Genomic DNA, 19,575 nt, shown 5'->3' with positions numbered 1-19,575 from the left:
GGACAGTGCCCAGGCCCAGAGGTCAAACCCCAGGACTGGCCAAACAAAACAAAACAAAACAAGTTAGGAAGGCTGGGAATGTGGCTTAGTGGTAGAGTGCTTACCTAGCATGCATGAAGCCCTGGATTCCATTCCTCAGTACCACATACACAGAAAAAGGTGAAAATAGATCTGTGGCTCAAGTGGTAGAGTGCTGGCCTTGAGCAAAAGCAGCTCAGAGACAGTGCCCAGGCCCTGAGATCAAGCCGTAGGATTGGCAAAAAAAAAAGTTAGGAGTTAGAGGCATGGCTCAGTTAGGAGAGCACTAGCCAGCAAAAGTGGCAGGTACTGAGGTCGAGTCCTGGTCTCAAACCTAAAAAAAAAAGAAAACCAATTATACTATAGAACCATAGTAACAAAAACAGCAGGGTACCAGCAGCAAAACAGACCCAAAGGTCAATGGAACAGCATAGAAGATCCAGAAATAAAACCACACACCTACAGCCAATTAGTTTTCAACAAAGTAAAAGCCTTTCAACAAGTGATTCTGGGAAAACTGGGAATTTATGTACAGGAGACCAAAACTGGACCTGTATTTCTAATTAAAAAAATCTCTATCCTGTATAAAAATCAGCTCCAGTTGGATCAAAGAGCTCAAAGTAAGACCTGAAACTTTAAATCTACTACAAGAAAATATGTAGCCAGCCAGTGATTCCATGCCTTGAGGTGTCTGCGTGTTTACACCCATCGTTCTGCTGGCCGCCCACCTGTGCAGGTGGCCCCTGCCCTGCCCTCCACGGGTCTAGGTTCCCAGGGCTGTTCCAGATAATTGCCAGTGTCACTGAGGCTCCTGTCCTGTGGCCCTGGGCCCAGGCTCCATTAGCGCTAACCTAGGAACCACCACTGCCCGCAGAGGGGCTAGGCCCCCCAAGCCCTGGCCCCAGGCGTAGGTCCTTCAGCATTGAACACTTCCTTGCTTTTTTCACATGTTTTATGGAATTGTTCACATGGTTTGAAATAATAAAATGTAGAAAGAAAGAAAATATGTAGCCAGGTGCCAGTGGCTCATGCCTATCATCCTAGCTACTCAGGAGGCTGAGATCTGAGGATCATAGTCCAAATCCAGGCTGGCCAGGAAAGTCCATGAGACTCTTATCTCCAATGAACCATCAGAAAACCAGAAGTGATGCTGTGGCTCAAGTGGTAGAGCACTAGCCTTGAGCTAAAGAGCTGAGGGACAGCGCCCAGGCCCAGAGTTCAAGCACCACGACCAACAAAAAAAGAAAAAGAAAATACAGGAAGTGGTGCTGTGGCTCAAGCGGTAGGTGCTCACCTTGAGCTGAAGACTAGGAACAGCACTCAGGCCCAGAGTTCAAGCCCCACGACCAACCAAAATAAAAAAAAAAAAAAAAAAGAAAATACATAGGAAAAACTCTGAAAGATATAGGCACAAGTTAATTTTCCCTGACTAGGACTCCAGATGCCCAGAGGACAGGAATTGAAAGACAGAACTAACAATAGTAAATTAAAGAGTTTATAAACAGCAAAAAAACAGTCACAGAGACCAAAAAAAGGGATTCCATAGAATGGGAGAACATTTTTGCTAGTTATTCAGCAGATAACAGATTAATATCCAAAATATACAGAGAACTCAAAAAAGTAAACAGCATGAGAACAAGTAATCCAATCAACAAATGGGCAAATAGTTCTCACAAAAAGAAATACAACATCCTTAGCCATAAAGGAAATGCAAATCAAAACTACACTAAGACTTCATTTCACTCCAGTCAAAGTGGTAGCCAAAAAAAAAAACACACACACACACACAAATGCTATCGAGGATATGTGGAAAGAAGATCCTGATATACTGCTACACTGCTGTGGGATGAAAACTACCGCAGCCTGTGAGGAAATCAGTGTGGAGGCTCCTCAAAGCCTATAAGGAGGGCTTCCTTAGGGCCTCTCAGAGCACCACTGGACATATCTCCAAAGGAGAGTAAATTAGTACATAAGAAAGACACCTGCATATACATGTGTGTCACGATGTTTACAACAACCAAACGATGGACTAAAACAAGGCTCCCAACAACAGATACATGGATAAAGATGTTGTGAGAAAAATGTTATACATAATATATATATGCACAGCCAGGCACTGGTAGCTCATGTCTGTAATCCTAGCTACTCAGGAGGCTGAGATCTGAGGATTGTGGTTCAAAGCCAGCCTGGGCTCAAAAGTCTTGAGACTCTTATCTCCAATAAACCACCAGAAAAATGGAAGTGGTGCTGTGGCTCAAGTGGTAGAGCACTTACCTTGAGCTGAAGAGCTCAGGGACAGCGCCCAGGCCCAGAGTTCAAGACCCACAACTGACAAAAATAAAAAAGAAAGTAATAATTAAAAAACATATATATATGCACATATATACCATGGAATATTTTATATAACCATAAAGAAAAATGAAATCATTTCATTAAGACAAGCTCTCTATTTGTTTTTGCTCATATATGGAAGCTAGACCTAAAAGATACATATTCACGGACATATACCTACCCATATACCCATATACTTATACAGTTAAACCCAGAATGAATCAAGCTAAGAAATTACTCAGGAAGAGCAGTGAGGAAGAATGGAAAAAGAAGGAGGGTAAATAAATAACTTTGTTATATACCGCAAGTCTGTATGAAGAAAGCATTGAGGGTATGGGAAGGTGGCTCAGTGGTAGAGTGCTTGCCTTGAATGCATGAGGCCCTGGGTTTGATTCCTCAGCACCACATAAGCAAGCCCCACAACCAACAAAAAAAGGAAAAAAAAAAAAAAAAAAAGGCATTGAGAAACTCAATGAAATGAGGTTGTGGCCAGGGTGCCAAGTGGCAGAGGGGGTGGGAAACAGACTGTCGGTGGGTGGGGACTAGCGGGAGGGGTTGGACTAGTGGGAGGATAAAGGAGGTTGAATACTGTCAATAGGTTATTTGCAATTATGAAAACAAAACTCGGAAATACGTTGGGGATGCTGTATTTGGGGGGGAGCAGGGAATAGGGCAAGGAGCGTAACAGAAGGGGTGAGATTGATTGGAAAACTGTAAACATATGTGAAGATGCAATAATAAAAACCCCCTCTGTATAAGTAACATAAGCTAATAAACAACATGCTTTATCATATGAGAAAACTTAAGTGACTGGATTCTCATCAGATACAATGAGGCTGGAAGACAGGAAACTTTTTTTGGGGGGGTCCTGGACTTGAACTCTGGGCCAGGGCGCTGTCCCTGAGCTTCTTTTGCTCAAGGTTAGTGCTCTACCACTTGAGCCATAGCACCAGTCCCAGCCTTATTTGAGTAGTTGACTGGAGATAAGTTTCAGAGACTTTCCTGCCAGGGCTGGCTTTGAACTGAAATCTTCAGATCTCAGCTTCCTGAGTAGCTAAGATTACAGGCGTGAGCCACCTCATAAATAAATATATTTATTTTGTCGGCTGTGAGGCTTACACTCTAGGCCTGGGCACTGTCCCTGAGCTCTTCAGCTCAAGGCTAGCACTCTACCTCTTGAGCCACAGTTCCACTTCCAACTTTTTCTGTTTATGTGGTGCTGAAGAATCGAACCCAGGGCCTCATGAATGCGAGGCAAGCACTCTACCGCTGAGCCACCTTCCCAGCCCCACTAGTTAATATTTTTAACTATATTAAAGAAAACAAATTCAATCCCCAACACTGGGGCAACAGAGGAAGAGATCGAGTATAAAATAAATGTTAATCTAGGATTCTGCAACTTTGAAATATCCTTTAGAAATAAAGGCAAAGTAAAGACTTTCCATGTGAAGGGAAATGAAGAGATCACTCACAAATGGGCTCTAAAAGAAAGGACAATGGAAGTCTAGAAAATAGAAAAGTAGGGCCTGAAGCTTCAGTAATGAAGAGCTACACAAATGGGAAACTCAACAAACTATTTTCTCAAGCTAGGCCCAGCAGCATGTGTACATGTGTCATTTATCTTAGGAGACTGAATCAGGATGATCACTAAAACCCAGGGGTTCAAGACCAGCCTGACAACGTAGATGGAGCCTGTCTCAAAAAAACAAAAGCAGGGGCTGGGAAAGTGGCTCAGTGGTAGAGTGCTTGCCTTGCATGCATGAGGCCCTGGGTTCAATTCCTCAGCACCACATAAGCAGAAAAAGCTGGAAGTGGCGCTGTGGCTCAAACTGGTAGAGCGCTAGCCTTGAGCTGAAGAGCTGAGGGACATCGCCTAGGCCCAGAGTTCAGGTCCCACGACCGGCAAAAAAAAAAAAAAAAAAAAAAAAAAGCAAAAAGCCAGATGCCAGTGAATCATGCCTATACTCCTAGCTACTCTGAAGGCTGAGATTTGAGGATTGTGGTTTGAAGCCAGCTCAGACAGGAAATAAGACTCTTCTCTCCAATTAACCACCAAAAGGCTAGAAGTAGAGCTGTGTAGAGAACTCAGGCCCTGAGTTTCAGTCCCCACAACTGGCACACACATGCACACACAAATGACTATGTATAGCAGCTGAAAGTACACTTACAACAAACACTATCAATGAGGGGGGAGGGGTATGCTGTATAATGCCAGTTAGATGGGCCAACATTGTGAATTCGAAAAGCAAATGTTGGAGGGGATGTGGGGGGAAGGAACCCCACTGCACTGTTGGTGGGAATATAAACTAGTATAACCACTCTGGACTTCAGTCTATAGATTCTTCAAAATCTAAACAACCCTCTCTACAACTCAGCCATACCACTCCTGGGCATCTACCCTGAGCATCATGAGCCAGAATATAAGGACACCTGCACATGCATGTTCATCGCTGCCCTATCCACAGCCAAGATATGGAAACAGCCCAGATACCTCACAATAGGTGAGTAGATCCAAAAAATGTAGAACCTACAGGGCTGGGAAGATGGCTCAGTGGTAGAGCACTTGCCTCGCATATATGAGGCCCTGGGCTCAATTCCTCAGCACCACATAACCAGAAAAGTTCGGAAGTGGCGCTGTGGCTCAAGTGGTAGAGCACTAGCCTTGAGCTGAAGAGCTGAGGAACAGCACCCAGGCCCAGAGTTCAGACCCCATGACCAAAAAAAAAGCAAAACCTATATACAATGGAATTAGAATAAAATATCATGTTTTGCAGGGAAATGGATGCAACTAGAACAAAGTATGTTAAATGAGGTAAGCCAAGCTCAGAGAGACAAACAGCACATGTTCTCTCTTGCATGCAGAAATTAGATCTAAAATACACTGGAATATGATAAACTACACAGAATTCTAGATATTCACAGTGAGACCAAAAGAAGAGAGAGGGGTAGGGAGATTCAGGGAGAGAGAGAGAGGGGGAGAGGGGGAGAGAAGGAGAGAAGGAGAGAGGGAGAGAGGGAGAGAGGGAGAGAGGGAGAGAGGGAAAGAGGGAGAGGGGGAGAGAGGAAGAAGAGAGGGGGAGAGAGGGAGGGGCAAAGGGAAAGAGAGGGGGAGGGGGAGGGGGTGAGGGAGAGGGAGAGGGAGAGGGAGAGGGAGAGGGAAAGGCCACTGTCTAGGTACTAGTGACTCATGCCTATATTCCTGGCTACTGATATCTAGAGGAACAAGGTTTGATGCCAGCCCAGGAAATTCATGAGTCCATCTAAAAAAAAAAAAGCAAAAGCAGGACTAGAGGCCTGGCTCATGTGACAGAGTACCAGTTCAGTTCAGCAAATATAAGGAAGGCCCCGATTCAAGCCCTAGGACCACCAAAGTTTAAAAAAAAAAAAATACAGGGGCTGGGAATGTAGATTAGAGGTAGAGTGCTTGCCTAGCATGCAGGAAGCCCTGGGTTCAATCCCTCAGCACCACTTACACAGACCAAACCAAAAGTGGTGCTGTGGCTCAAGTGGTAGAGTGCTAGCCTTGAGCAAAAAAAACCTCAGGGATAGTGCCCAGATCCTGAGTTCAAACCCCAGGACTAGCAAAAACAAACTCATGTCCACTTGAAAATTTGTATTTTTTTTTCAAATTTTCCTATCAGCTTTATTCACAATAAACAAAACCCCAAACTGACCATGTATCATTAGATTCATGAAAAGCTATTGTATATTCATGAACAATACTCACAGATAAAATAGAATGAATTGGGGCTGGGAAGGTGGCTCAGTGGTAGAGCGCTTGCCTTGTATGCATGAGGCCCTGGGTTCGATTCCTCAGCACCACATAAGCAAAAAGAAAAAAGCCAGAAGTGGTGCTGTGGCTCAAGTGGTAGAGCACTAGCCTTGAGCTGAAGAGCTGAGGGACAGCACCCCAGGCCCAGAGTTCAGGCCCCATGACTGGACCCCCCCCAAAAAAGAATGAATTACCAATACACAAACAGCATATATGAATCTAAAAAAAATTATGAAAGAAAGAAGCTAGACAAGAGTCTACTAATCTACTTGCCTAATTTTTTTATTTGTTTTTGTTTTTGTTTTTTTGGGGTTGGGTTGTGGGGTCTGAACTCTAGGCCTGGGCGCTGTCCCTCAGCTCTTCAGCTCAAGGCTAGTGCTCTACTACTTGAGCCACAGTGCCGCTTCCGGCTTTTTTCTTTTTTTTTCTTATGTGGTGCTGAGGAATTGAACCCAGGGCCTCAGGCATGCAAGGCAAGCGCTCTACCACTGAGCCACCTTCCCAGCCCTACTTGCCTAATTTTTATAAAATAGTACAACAGACAAAAATAAATCTAGAGTAACAACAAATCAATAAATACCTCAGACCTGAAATAAGAGAGTGACTATGACACTGGACGTTGGCCCTGACTTCTCGAGGATTAAGGGCTAGGCTCTCCAACTCAGAGGCTTATAGCTCTAGACTCTGAGAATCAGAAACTCATGGCTCCAAATCCTCATCATGGAGGCTTCCGGTGCTCTTGCTGAAGGCGTCCTGCTCCAGGCTTGGAGTAGCAGCAGCCCAGGACACTGTGTGCAGGTAGTGTCACAGCTCTGAGTTTCATTTCCCGGCCCTGTCATTCTCTGGAGCTCTTCCGGCACCCAGTTCTAAAGTACCTGGCCTTCTGCAATCTGGCTCTTTACAGACCCCTGCTTTCCATAATTTTAGCCCCCTAACACCTCTCACTTTCCTAGCACTTCTTCAGCAGTCTTCAATTTCTGCTCCCAGCTATTCTCTACAAGATTTTTTAGTTGGCTAATTATTTTGTAGTATTGGGGTTTGAACTAAAGGCATCATGCTTGCTAGCTAGCCCTCTACCACAAATGCTATACCTCTAGCCCTTTTCACTCAGGTTATTTCCGAAATACAATCTCACTTTTGGCTTGGTGGGGCTGGCCCCGACTGTACTCTTTCGATTTTGCCCTTCCCACTACAGCTGGGATAACAGATGTAACAGATAACTGCCTATCCGGCCTTCTCTGTTGAGATGGGGTCTCATGGTCTCTGGAGCTCCCCGTGGGCTGGCCTGGAGCCATAGTGCTCCCAACTCCAGCTTCCTGAGGAGCTAGGATGACAGGTGAGATCCACCACATCCAGCTCTCCGGAAAGCTTTAGCTGCCGCTGAGCCGCTGAGTAAGCTTCAGACCTATAGCCCTAAGTCCTCAGGGGCCTAAAACCTTGGAGTCATTCTCCAGCCGCTTTTTTATTTTCTGTGTCGGTCCTGGGGCTTGGACTCAGGGCCTAGGCATTGTTCCTGAGCTGGTGCTCTAATACTTTGAGTCACAGCCCCTCTTGTTTTTTTCTAGTGGTTAATTGGAGATAAGAGTCTCACGGTGGGGCTGGGAAGGTAGTTCAGCGGTAGAGTGCATGCCTTGCAAGCATGAGGCCCTGGGTTCGATTCCTCAGCACCACATAAACAGAAAAAGCCGGAAGTGGCGCTGTGGCTCCAGTGGTAGAGTGCTAGCCTTGAGCTGAAGAGCTGAGGGACAGCGCCCAGACCCAGAGTTCAGGCCCCAGGACAGGCAAAAAAAAAAAAAAAAAAAAAAAAGAGTCTCACGATCGGGCCGGGAAGGTGGCTCAGTGGTAGAGTGCTTATCTTGCATGCATGAGGCCCTGGGTTCAATTCCTCAGCACCACATAAACAGAGAAAGCCGGAAGTGGCACTATGGCTCAAGAGGTATAGTGCTTGCCTTGAGCTGAAGAGCTAAGGGACAGTGCCCAGGCCCAGAGTTCAGGCTCACAACCAACCAAAAAAAAAAAAGAGTCTCATGAACTTTTCTGTCCAGACTGGCTTGAACTGTGATCCTCAGATCCTGCCTCCTGAGTAGCTAGGATTCCAGGCCTGAGCCACTGGTGCCCAACTGCAGATACTTTCTAGAGAGATCAAAGGATCACAGCTTGAAGCCAGCCAGGGCAGGAGAGTTCATGAGACTCTTCTAATTAACCACCAAATATCCAGAAGTAGAGCTGTGGCTCAAAATGATAAAGCATCAGCCTTGAGCAAAAAAGCTCAGAAACAGTGCCTAGGACCTGATTACAAGCCTATGACCAACCAAAAAAAAGAAAACAAAGAAAAAATGACCATTCAGTTGCAAGCTCCCCACTGAAGGCAATGGGCACACACGGAAGATTTGGCAGCCCTCACTCAAGTGGAAAACATACCAGGAGCCAGGCACCAGTGACTCACACCCGTAAACCTAACTACTCAGGAGGCTGAGATTTGAGGATCAAGGTTCAAAGCCAGACCAGGCAGGAAAGTCCCTGAGACTCTTATCTCCAATAATCAGAAGGAAAAAAAAAAAGCCAGAAGTGGTTCCATGGCTCAAGTATAGAGTGCTAGCCTTGAGCACAGAAGCTCAGAGACAGTGCCCAGGCCCAGAGTTCAAGTCCCAGGACTGGCAAAAAAACAAAAACACTGAGGGGTATTTATAATGAAGAGCTAACATTTCCTTCCACAAACTTGATCCAACAACACTAATTCCCTCAGCCTAATCCCTGAGGGACGGTTGAATCCTCGGTCTCAAGCAGAGGAGAAAGGTGACTCTACCAGTGACAGCACAGAGGTCCAACTACAGGATCTCCTCGCAGGCCCTGCACAGATTGCTCAATGTTCAGGTCATGAGGAGGAGGTGATCACAGAGAAGCACCAGGAAGAATTCCAGGGTGACAGACTGTTCTGTATTCTCATTGCTGTGTAGTTACAAGAAGCTGCATGTGCTGAAATTCCTTCAATTTTATATATATATATATATATATATATATATATATATATATATATATATAATATATATATATATTATATATATATACACACATATACATATATGTTTATTTACCACTTTTAAATCTTTTTAAAAAAAGCAGTAAAAAATGTTACTGGATACATGTGATATGGTAAATTGATTTCCAACAGGAATGTTAAGACCATTCAATGGGGAGTCTTTAAAAAAAAAAAATGATGCTTCTGGGTGCCATGGCTCACACGCCTGTACTCCTAGCTACTCAGGAGGCTGAGATCTGAGGATCACGGTTCAAAGTCAGCTGAGGGAAGGAAAGTCTGTGAGACTCTTATCTCCAATAAACCACTAGAAAACTGGAAGTGGTGCTGTGGCTCAAGTGGTAGAGTGCTTGCCTTGAGCTGAAACACTCAGGGACAGCATCCAGGCCCAGAGTTCAAGCCCCACGACCAAAAAAAAAAAAAAAAAAGACACTGCGCTAGTTGGGTGCTGGTGGTTCTTGCCTGGAATCCTATCTACTCAAGAGTCTGAGATCCAGCCCAGGCAGGAAAGTCCATGAGACATTTTTTTTTTTTTTGGACAGGCCTGGGGCTTGAACTCAGGGCCTGAGCACTGTCCCTAAACTTGTTTTGCTCATGGCTAGCACTCTACCACTTGAGCAGCAGCACCACTTCCAACCTTTTCTGTTTATGTGGTACTGAGGAATCAAACCCAAGACTTCATGCATGCGAGGCACCAAGCCACATTCCCATTATCTCCAATTAACCAACAGAAAACTGGAAGTAGTGCTATGATTCAAAGTGGTAGCTCACCAGTCCTGAGCAAAAGAGTTCAGGGACAGCAACCAGGCGCTGAGTTCAAGCTCCACAACAAAACACTGGGTAACACTAGGTATCCATGAACAAACAAAATAATAATTCCCTATTCTGCCATAGCCAAGACCTGCCATCACAGGCCTGACCAGTTTCTTCCAGCTGAGCAGCACTGGTGCCTTTTTTTTTTTTTTTTTTTTTTTTGTCGGCCGTGGGGCTTGAACTCTGGGCCTGGGCGCTGTCCCTCAGCTCTTCAGCTCAAGGCGAGCGCTCTACCACTTGAGCTACAGCACCACTTCCGGTTTTCTGGTGGTTTATTGGAGATAGGAGTCTCCCGGTCTCTCCTGCCCGGGCTGGCTTTGAACTGCGATCCTCAGATCTCAGCCTCCTGAGTAGCTAGGATTACAGGCGTGAGCCACCAGCGCCCGGCAATATATATATATTTTTTTTTTTTTTGGGGGGGGGTCCAGTCGTGGGCCTGAACTCTGGGCCTGGGCGCCGTCCCTCAGCTCTTCAGCTCAAGGCTAGCACTCTACCATTTGAGCCACAGCACCACTTCCGGCTTTTTTCTTTTTGCTTATGTGGTGCTGAGGAATCGAACCCAGGGCCTCATGCATGCAAGGCAAGCGCTCTACCACTGAGCCACCTTTCCAGCCCTACTGGTGCCTTTTAAAAGAAAAAAATAGTGCTAGATAACTGTTTGTCCATGCAAATTCTTTTTTTTTGGGGGGGGGGGTTGGTTGTGGGGCTTGAACTCTGGGCCTGGGCGCTGTCCCTCAGCTCTTCAGCTCAAGGCTAGTGCTCTACCACTTGAGCCACAGCGCCACTTCCAGTTTTCTGAGTGCTTATTGGAGATACAGTTTCATGGACTTTCCTGCCTGGGCTGGCTTTGAACTGGGATCCTCAGATCTTAGTCTCCTGAGTAGCTAGGATGACAGGCAAGAGCCACAGGCGCCTGGCTTTTTTTTTTTTGTCAATTGTGGGACTTGACTCTGGGCCTGGGCGCTGTTCCTCAGCTCTTAAGCTTAAGGCTAATGCCCTACTACTTGAACCATAGCACCACTTCCGGCTTTTTCTATTTATGTGGTGCTGAGGAATCAAATCCAGGGCCTTAGGCATGCAAGGCAAGCGCTCTACCCTTGAGCCACCTTCCTAGCCCCCATGCAAATTCTAACCTTACATTATGTGCAAAATTTACTCAAAATGGTCAAACCAGCCAGGAACCAGTGGCTTGTGCCTAATCCCAGCTAGCTACTCAAGAGGCTGAGCCCTAAGAGCCTCACTGTGAAGCCAGGCCAGGCAAGCAAATCCAAGAGACTCTTATCTACAGTTAACCAGCTGGAAGCTGGAAGTGAAGATGTGGCTCAAGTGGCAGGGCACTAGCTATGAGTGAAAAAGCTGAGACAGCATGAGGCCTAGAGTTCAAGCCCCAGTACAGCAGCATGGGGGGAAGAGGGAGAACCAAACCTAACAGCTGAAATCATAAAGCAACTAAGAGGTAAACACATTTGTGATATTGGATTTGGGAACAAAAGCATAAGTAATGAAAGAAGAAGGATTTTGCGCCCCCCCCCCCCTCCACTCAGTACATCTTTAGCTTGCCTATGTAAGATCCAATGAGAGCTTAAAAGGAAAAAAAAAGAAAGAAAGAAAAAGAGACAAAAATGGCAGGGGTTGAAGTGTAGCTCAGTAGAGAGAAACAACATTTGATTCATCAAAGTTAAAAACTGGTACAGCAGGCCTAAGTAGCTCCCATCCATAACCCTACTTACTTGATAGCATTAGAAACAGCTTGGGCACCAGTGGCTCACAACTGTAATCCTAGCTACTCAGGAGGCTGAGAGCTGAGGATCACAGTTCAAAGCCGGGGCAGGAAAGTCCATGAGACTCTTATCTCCAATTAAGTACCAAAATAGCGGAAGTAGCACTTTGGTTCAAGTGGTAGAGAGCTGGCCTTAAGCTGAAGAGCTGAGGAACAGTGCTCAGGCCCAGAGTCCAAACCCCACAACCACCACCACCACCAAAAAGCTCAGGATGTCATGGTGTCATGTAGGAATAGGATACCAACTTGAAAGGTACCCCCACAAAGTTACTCTTGTACAAGGGTTTGCCACCAGCCAAAACTCTGCAAGCAAACATACAGAGCACAGGCTGCTCCCATTTTATTCCTGACCCAGCAGGCCCCGCCCCTCCACTCTCATTGGCTGGGCTCAGGTTTACAACCTGCAAAGGAGGGGTATGGCTTAATTAACAAGATGCAACTAAAACGCCAAGAGCTTCTAACAGGATGTCTTTTTTTTTGGGGGGGGGGGGGGGGTCCGGTCGTGGGGCCTGAACTCTGGGCCTGGGTGCTGTCCCTCAGCTCTTCAGCTCAAGGCTAGTGCTCTACTACCATTTGAGCCACAGCGCCACTTCCGGCTTTTTTCTTTTTGCATATGTGGTGCTGAGGAATCGAACCCAGGGCCTCACGCATGCAAGGCAAGCGCTCTACCACTGAGCCACCTTCCCAGCCCCCTAACAGGATGTCTTATTAAAGTGCTCAGGAAAAGGATGTATATAACTAAAATGTAATCAACAAGGGCCCAATCTGACCAAGGCAAGAACCCTTTGAAAAACAATTCTCTTAAGATTAACAGAAAAGAGCCGGGCGCTGGTGGCTCACGCCTGTAATCCTAGCTACTCAGGAGGCTGAGATCTGAGGATCGCGGTTCAAAGCCAGCCCGGGCAGGAGAGACCGTGAGACTCCTATCTCCAATAAACCACCAGAAAACCGGAAGTGGCGCTGTAGCTCAAGTGGTAGAGCGCTCGCCTTGAGCTGAAGAGCTGAAGGACAGCGCCCAGGCCCAGAGTTCAAGCCCCACGACCGACAAAAAAAAAAAAAAAAAAAAAAAAAAAAGATTAACAGAAAAGAAGCAAACTACTTTGATAGAAGAAAGGATTGTCTCATAGTAGGCTAAGAATGGGAGGACTGAGGTTCGAGGTGGCCTGGCCAGATTAAGTTTATAAGACCCCCCCTTCTCAATCTAAAGCTAGATGTGGTAGTGCACGCGTGTGATCTCAGAAATGATGGGAAGCACAGTAAGTAGGTGGGCAAGAAGTCAGGTGCAGTAAAGCCAGGCACTGGTGGCTCACACCTGTAATCCTAGCTCTTCAGGAGCTGAAATCTGAGAATCGAAGCCTGAAGCCAGCCCAGGAAGAAGAGTCTCCATGAGACTCTCCAATTGACCACTCCAAAACCGGAAGTGGTGCGGTGACTCCAGAGGCAGACCACTACTAGGCTGGAGCACAAAGCTCTGGAACAGAGCCCAGGCAGAGTTCAAGCCCCACAACCACTAAAAAAGTAAAAAACAGGGCTGGAGGCATGGTTTGGTGATATTGTGCCAGGCTAGCAATTATAAGGCCCTCAGTTCAACCCCCACTACATCAAAACAACAAAAACAAAAACTTTTGTGCATCAAGAGATACTTTGAGAGTGACAGAAAAAACAGAGAATGGACGAAAGCACCAACAAAACAACTGACAAAGGATTAGTATTCAAAATATGTAAAGAACTCCTACAAGTGACTCAATTTAAAACATTGGCAACGAATTTAGACATTTCTCCAAAGAACATATGCCAAAAGCACACAAAAAGATCCTAGGCATGGGGCTGGGAAGGTAGCTCAGTGGTAGAGTGCTCGCCTTGCATGCATGAGGCCGAGTTCGATTCCTCAGCACCACATAAGCAGAAAAAAAAAGCGGGAAGTGGCGCTGTGGCTCAAGTGGTAGGGTGCTGGCCTTAAGCTGAAGAGTTCAGGCTCCACAACCAGCCTCCTGGTTCAAAGCCAGCCCGGGGAAGGAAAGACTGTGAGACTCCTATCTCCACTAAACCACTAGAAAATGGGAAGTGGCACTGTAACTCAAGTGGTAGAGCGCTTGCCTTGAGCTGAAGAGTGCAGGGACAGCACCCAAGCCAGAGTTCAAGCCCCATGACTGACAAAAAAAAAAAAAAGTCTTAATATATTACAACCACATGATTGTCCTTGAGTTCAGTCCCCAGCATTGGCTGGGGGGGGGGGGGGGGAATAGAATGTTTTCAAACAGTCCTTTACTATTCCTTTTTTGTTTTTGTTTTGTTTTTTGGTCCGGTCGTGGGGCCTGAACTCTGGGCCTGGGTGCTGTCCCTCAGCTCTTCAGCTCAAGGCTAGTGCTCTACTACCATTTGAGCCACAGCGCCACTTCCGGCTTTTTTTTTTCGCTTATGTGGTGCTGAGGAATCGAACCCAGGGCCTCAGGCTTGCAAGGCAAGTGCTCTACCACTGAGCCACCTTCCCAGCCCCTTTACTATTCCTTGTAAACCCAGAAGCCACCCAGCAGGTGCTTACATGGGAGAAGACAAACACGAATGGCTCCCACTGCCAAGGGAGCCTGGGAGCCCCTGACCCCTGCCTGGGCTGGGCCAGGCCAGGCCTCTGAAGACTGCCCTCAGGTGCTTCTCCGGCAGAAAAGGTGCAGTGTCATGGACACTGCAGACTGAGTGTCTCTAAAAGATCTTCTCCCACCAGTATTGTGTTTGAGATTGAGGCTTCAAAACAAAGAGCTTTTAGCCAGGCATGGTGGTACACACCTGTAATTCCAACACTTGGTAGGCTGAGGCAAAAGGACCAGGAGTTTAAGGCTAACCTGAGGTACATAGATCCTTTCTCAAATACGCCTATAAAGAAGATCAAACGAGCACTTAAGAATTTCACTTAAGGGGCTGGGAAGGTGGCTCAGTAGTAGAGCGCCTGCCTCCCACGCATGAGGCCCTGGGTTCGATTCCTCAGCACCACATAAGCAAAAAGAAAAAAGCCAGAAGTGGCGCTGTGGCTCAAGTGGTAGAGTGCTAGCCTTGAGTTGAAGAGATGAGGGACAGCGCCCAGGCCCAGAGTTCAGACCCTACGACCATACCCCTTCCCCCCAAAAAAACAAAAAAACTCTTGGACATAAATTCATAAAAACAAGATAAAAGTGCTACTGTGGGGACTGGAAATGTGGCTTGGTGGTAGAGTGCTTGCCTGGCATTCATAAAGTCCTGGGTTCAATTCCTCAGTACCTTAGAAACCGAAAAAGCTGGAAGTGGCTCAAGTGAACGAGCGCTAACCTTGAGCAAAAGAAGCCCAGGGACAGTGCCCAGGCCTAGTTCAAGCCCCAGATCTGGTGGGAAAAAAAAATGCTAGTGGGAAATTGGCCAGTATATCACATCCCAATATCAGACTCTCCAGATCAGAAGTATATTCTTATGTGGACGCTAGATCTAAATACACCAGGACCTGATAAATGATATAAGACTCTGGGAAATGATGTAAGACTCCAGGCATTCACACACAGTGAGACCAAAAGACACTCTTAGGAGAGGTACACAAAGGGGCAACGCCTTTGCACAGCTGATCATTCAAAATAATCGTTACAGAAATGAACTCCAGGAAATGGAAACAAGGTTTTTTTTTTTCTTTGTTGTTTTCATTTTATTTTTGTCTTATTTGTTCCTTTATAGGTCTTTGGTGGGGGGCACAGAAATGGAGGAACAAGAGTAAACAAATAAAGCAGTGATACTCACTAGACACTTGAAAAATGAACTATGTGGGTGGGGATGGGAGGGAAAAACTGGAAAGGGATGACAGTCAAAAAAATGTGCTTTTTACCTGACTTACATAAACTGTAACTCCTCTGTCCACCACTTTTATAATAACAATAAAGAAGAGAAAGTTTAAGTATCTTCCTTTGAGCCAGGCATCAATGGCTCAAATCCTAGCTACTTAAAAAGGCTGAGATCCAGGGAACCATGGTTCGCAGCCAGCCCAGGAAGAAGAGTTGGAAGCTTCATCTCCAAACCAATCAGCTTTTTTAAAGCTAGGCTGAAGGTATGGCTCAAATGGTAAAGTGCCAGCTGAGCAAGCAAGAGGCCGAGTTCAAACCCCAGTGCCAGCAAAACAGAAAAGTTAAAGTATTTTTCCTTGATTAAAATACCACTGGAGGGGCTGGAGGTGGGGCTGAGCGGACAGGGCCTGCCGGTGAGGCCTGGGCTTAAGCTCCAGCACACGGCCACGGAGCAGGAACTACCGGACTCCCAGCGCTCTGACCTGCGAGGGGCCCTTCCCTCCCAAGATCCTTTTGTGTTTACGTGCACACACAAACCACTCTGCACTTGGGGATCCTCCTTCTAAAAACTGTGCACTCGCTGTCTAGGCAGACACAAGCGAACAGCTCTGAACAGGCGGCTGCTCGGGGCTGGTGGCTCGCGCCTACCCTGGCAGCCACTCGGAGCCCGGGGTGTGAGGCCTCCGCGGGAAGCCAGGCACCCTTACCTCCAATTTAACACCAAAAGCTGTTAGTCTCGCTGTGGCTCAAGTGGCAGAGCGCCAGCCCCGAACGAAAAAGCTAAGCAAAGCCGGGCGCCGGTGGCTCCCGCCTGTCACCCTAGCTACTCGGGAGGCTGAGATCTGAGGATCACGGTTCAAAGCCAGCCTGGGCAGGAACGTCCATGAGACTCTTATCTCCAATAAACCCCTAGCAAACCGGAAGTGGCGCTGTGGCTCAAGCGGTAGAACGCTCGCCTTGAGCTGAAGATTGCAGGGGCAGCGCCCAGGCCCAGAGTTCAAGCCCCAGCAGAGACACATAAATAACGGGCAATCCAAGCCCACCGTGTTCTACCTGCCTTAGCCTCGCTTGGCAAGCGTGACGGGGCCGGGGGCTGGGGGCCGCGGGCGTGGGGAGGGGCGCGGGGCGCAGCCGGGGCCGGGAACGCGGGCAGACAGCGCGGGGCGCAGCCGGGGCCGGGGGCCGCAGCCGGGGCCGCGGGCAGAGAGCGCGGGGCGCAGCCGGGGCCGGGGGCCGCAGCCGGGGCCGCGGGCAGAGAGCGCGGGGCGCAGCCGGGGCCGGGGGCCGCAGCCGGGGCCGCGGGCAGAGAGCGCGGGGCGCAGCCGGGGCCGGGAACGCGGGCAGAGAGCGCGGGGCGCAGCCGGGGCCGGGGCCACGGGCAGAGAGCGCGGGGCGCAGCCGGGGCCGGGGGCCGCAGCCGGGGCCGCGGGCAGAGAGCGCGGGGCGCAGCCGGGGCCGGGAACGCGGGCAGAGAGCGCGGGGCGCAGCCGGGGCCGGGGCCGCGGGCAGAGAGCGCGGGGCGCGGCCGGGGCCGGGGGCCGCAGCCGGGGCCGCGGGCAGAGAGCGCGGGGCGCGGCCGGGGCCGGGGGCCGCAGCCGGGGCCGCGGGCAGAGAGCGCGGGGCGCAGCCGGGGCCGGGAACGCGGGCAGAGAGCGCGGGGCGCAGCCGGGGCCGGGGGCCGCAGCCGGGGCCGCGGGCAGAGAGCGCGGGGCGCAGCCGGGGCCGGGAACGCGGGCAGAGAGCGCGGGGCGCAGCCGGGGCCGGGAACGCGGGCAGAGAGCGCGGGGCGCGGCCGGGGCCGGGGGCCGCAGCCGGGGCCGCGGGCAGAGAGCGCGGGGCGCAGCCGGGGCCGGGAACGCGGGCAGAGAGCGCGGGGCGCAGCCGGGGCCGGGGGCCGCAGCCGGGGCCGCGGGCAGAGAGCGCGGGGCGCAGCCGGGGCCGGGAACGCGGGCAGAGAGCGCGGGGCGCAGCCGGGGCCGGGAACGCGGGCAGAGAGCGCGGGGCGCAGCCGGGGCCGGGAACGCGGGCAGAGAGCGCGGGGCGCAGCCGGGGCCGGGGGCCGCAGCCGGGGCCGCGGGCAGAGAGCGCGGGGCGCAGCCGGGGCCGGGAACGCGGGCAGAGAGCGCGGGGCGCAGCCGGGGCCGGGAACGCGGGCAGAGAGCGCGGGGCGCAGCCGGGGCCGGGGCCGCGGGCAGAGAGCGCGGGGCGCGGCCGGGACCGGGGGCAGCCGGGGACACCGGGCGCAGCCGGCCCCGCCGCGCTTCCCGCCGGCAGACACGGGTCCCACCGGAGCCCCCGCGCCTCGTCCCCGTGGGGTCGCGGCCGCCGCCACGCCAGGCCCGCTCCGACGGCGAGCCCCGCCGCGCCCGCCCCACGGCCCCCGCGGGGGAGCCGCCCTCTCCCGCCCGCGGCGCCAAGATGGAGGCCGGAAGCGCCGCCGCCTTCGCGCGCCCGCCCGCCCGGCGCCCGCGCCCGCCCGCCTGACGCCGCCGCGCCTGACGCCGCCGCCGCCCCCGCGCGCCCGCCGCCCCTCCCCCGGCCTCCCCTCCCCCCGCCGTAACGTCCTGACGCTCCGCAGGGACCCCTGACTGGACGGCGGCGCGTGAGCGGCGCGAGAGGCCTCGCCGCGGGGGGCGCGGGCGCGCCCGCGCCGCTTACCTGGGGCCGCGCGGGCCTGCTCCGGCGCACGGCGGCGGCGGGGGTGGTGGCGGCGGGCGGCGGCGGCGGCCGCGGGCTTCGCTCCTTGTTGGGGATTCTTTGGCGGCGGCGGCGGCGGCGGCGGCACGGGCACGCGCTTCCTAGTGACGCAAGCGGCGAGGCCGCGCACGCACTGGCCAAGCAGGCTGGGCGACTTATTTGGCGCTCCGCGCGGAAGCGGGCGGTGCCGTGAGATAAGGCCTGAGGAGTCCCAGCGCGCCTGCGCGGCGAGCGAGCCCTAGCGCCACCTTCTGCGGGCTCTGGGCGCGCTCCGCGGCGGGCGGGGACCCGGGCCTGTCCTCCGAGCCGGGCCGCCGGCTGCCGGTAGCGTAGACAGTGCCTGCGCCCCCGCGAAGCTGCGGGAGCGCGCCGCCTGAGCGCTGCCTCCCTGATCCGGGGCCGGGAGAGCGTCCACGGGCCAGCGGCCCTGGGCGCCCGGAAGCCGGCCCGGCCCGCCGCGGGCGGGGCCCCTGCGGTGGCGAGGCCTCCGGGCCCCGGCCGTCCGAGCCCTCAGCATGGGGGGTCACCTCTCAGCATGGGGGGTCACCTCTCAGCATGGGGGGTCACCTCTCAGCATGGGGGTCACCTCTCAGCATGGGGGGTCACCTCTCAGCATGGGGGTCACCTCTCAGCGTGGGGGTCATCTCAGCATGGGGGGGTCATCTCAGCATGGGGGGTCATCTCAGCATGGGGGGGCACTCTCAGCATGGGAGGGTCACCTCAGCATGGGAGGGTCATCTCAGCATGGGGTCATCGTCCCCTCCCAGCTGAGCCCTCAGCATGGGGACACAGAGTGGCATGGAAGAAAGGCCGCAGGACCCCTGGGTGCCCCCACTCTTACACTTTGGTCCATCGGTAAGGAAAGTGCCAGTTTGGGACATGGCTGCTGCGCTGCTGGAACAGGTTCACAGCACACTTCAGGAAGGATTAGTAGAGTTGCATTTTCTTTCTGTTTTCAGCAGTGCTGAATGTACTCAAGCCAGTTATGAAAAAATCTTACTAAAAATTAAACATGCTGCCACCCTAGTTACTCAGGAGGCTGATATCTGAGGACTGTTTGAAACTAGCCCAGGGAAGTAAGTCCATGAGACTCTTATTACCTCTAATTAATCTCCAAAAAGCTGGAAGTAGAGCTGTGATTCAAGAGGTAGAACCCTACCTAGCCTTGACCAAAAAAAAAAAAACAACTCAGGAACAGGATGCCCAAGCCCTGATTCCAAAACACACACACACACAGACATAAGAATAAACTTGAAGCCAGGTGCTGGTGACTCACGCCTGTAATCCTAGCTGCTCAGAAGGCAGAGATCTGAGGATGGCAGTTCAAAGC

The 19,575-nt window shown here is 51.2% G+C and overlaps 2 protein-coding genes across 5 annotated transcripts in view; both read right to left on the bottom strand.

Moving 5' to 3' along the window:
• Positions 1 to 18,306, bottom strand: part of LOC138837763 (glucocorticoid modulatory element-binding protein 2) — a 47,737-nt gene extending 29,431 nt beyond the window's left edge. The window contains exons 1-3 of one of the 4 annotated variants that reach the window (XM_070036736.1): positions 18,207 to 18,306; positions 2,293 to 2,346; positions 105 to 352 (exon numbers count right to left, since the gene is read on the bottom strand). In XM_070036736.1, the coding sequence (XP_069892837.1) occupies positions 105 to 115 (11 nt within the window). In that variant the 5' untranslated portion in view covers positions 116 to 352; positions 2,293 to 2,346; positions 18,207 to 18,306. Of the gene's footprint in view, positions 1 to 104; positions 353 to 2,292; positions 2,347 to 6,701; positions 7,232 to 18,206 lie in introns of those variants that run through there. The other 3 variants (XM_070036737.1, XM_070036739.1, XM_070036741.1) reach the window with 3 other exon arrangements.
• LOC138837792 (basic proline-rich protein-like) lies at positions 16,607 to 18,762 on the bottom strand. The gene is made up of 3 exons (XM_070036804.1): positions 18,494 to 18,762; positions 18,207 to 18,346; positions 16,607 to 18,132 (listed from the first exon to the last, which is right to left on the bottom strand). The coding sequence occupies exons 1-3, from the start codon at positions 18,760 to 18,762 to the stop codon at positions 16,607 to 16,609; spliced, it is 1,935 nt and encodes a 644-aa protein (XP_069892905.1).
• Positions 18,763 to 19,575: the final 813 nt, after the last annotated feature.

Source organism: Dipodomys merriami, unplaced genomic scaffold (genome assembly GCF_024711535.1).
Source record: "Dipodomys merriami isolate MVZ:Mamm:240054 unplaced genomic scaffold, mDipMer1.0.p SCAF_275, whole genome shotgun sequence".
Taxonomy (NCBI): Eukaryota; Metazoa; Chordata; class Mammalia; order Rodentia; family Heteromyidae; genus Dipodomys; species Dipodomys merriami.
Note: the sequence above shows the minus strand (reverse complement) of the source record. Positions and strands in the feature narration are given on the sequence as shown.

What these genes read in the sequence shown, in the direction of transcription:
- LOC138837792 (XM_070036804.1), bottom strand. Translation starts at nt 18,762, where the DNA reads ATGCTGAGGGCTCGGACGGCCGGGGCCCGGAGGCCTCGCCACCGCAGG. An exon ending in GCGCCCAGAGCCCGCAGAAG is followed by an intron (nt 18,347 to 18,493) that starts GTGGCGCTAGGG and finishes TTGCGTCACTAG; the next exon opens with GAAGCGCGTGCCCGTGCCGC. An exon ending in GCAGGCCCGCGCGGCCCCAG is followed by an intron (nt 18,133 to 18,206) that starts GTAAGCGGCGCG and finishes CCGTCCAGTCAG; the next exon opens with GGGTCCCTGCGGAGCGTCAG.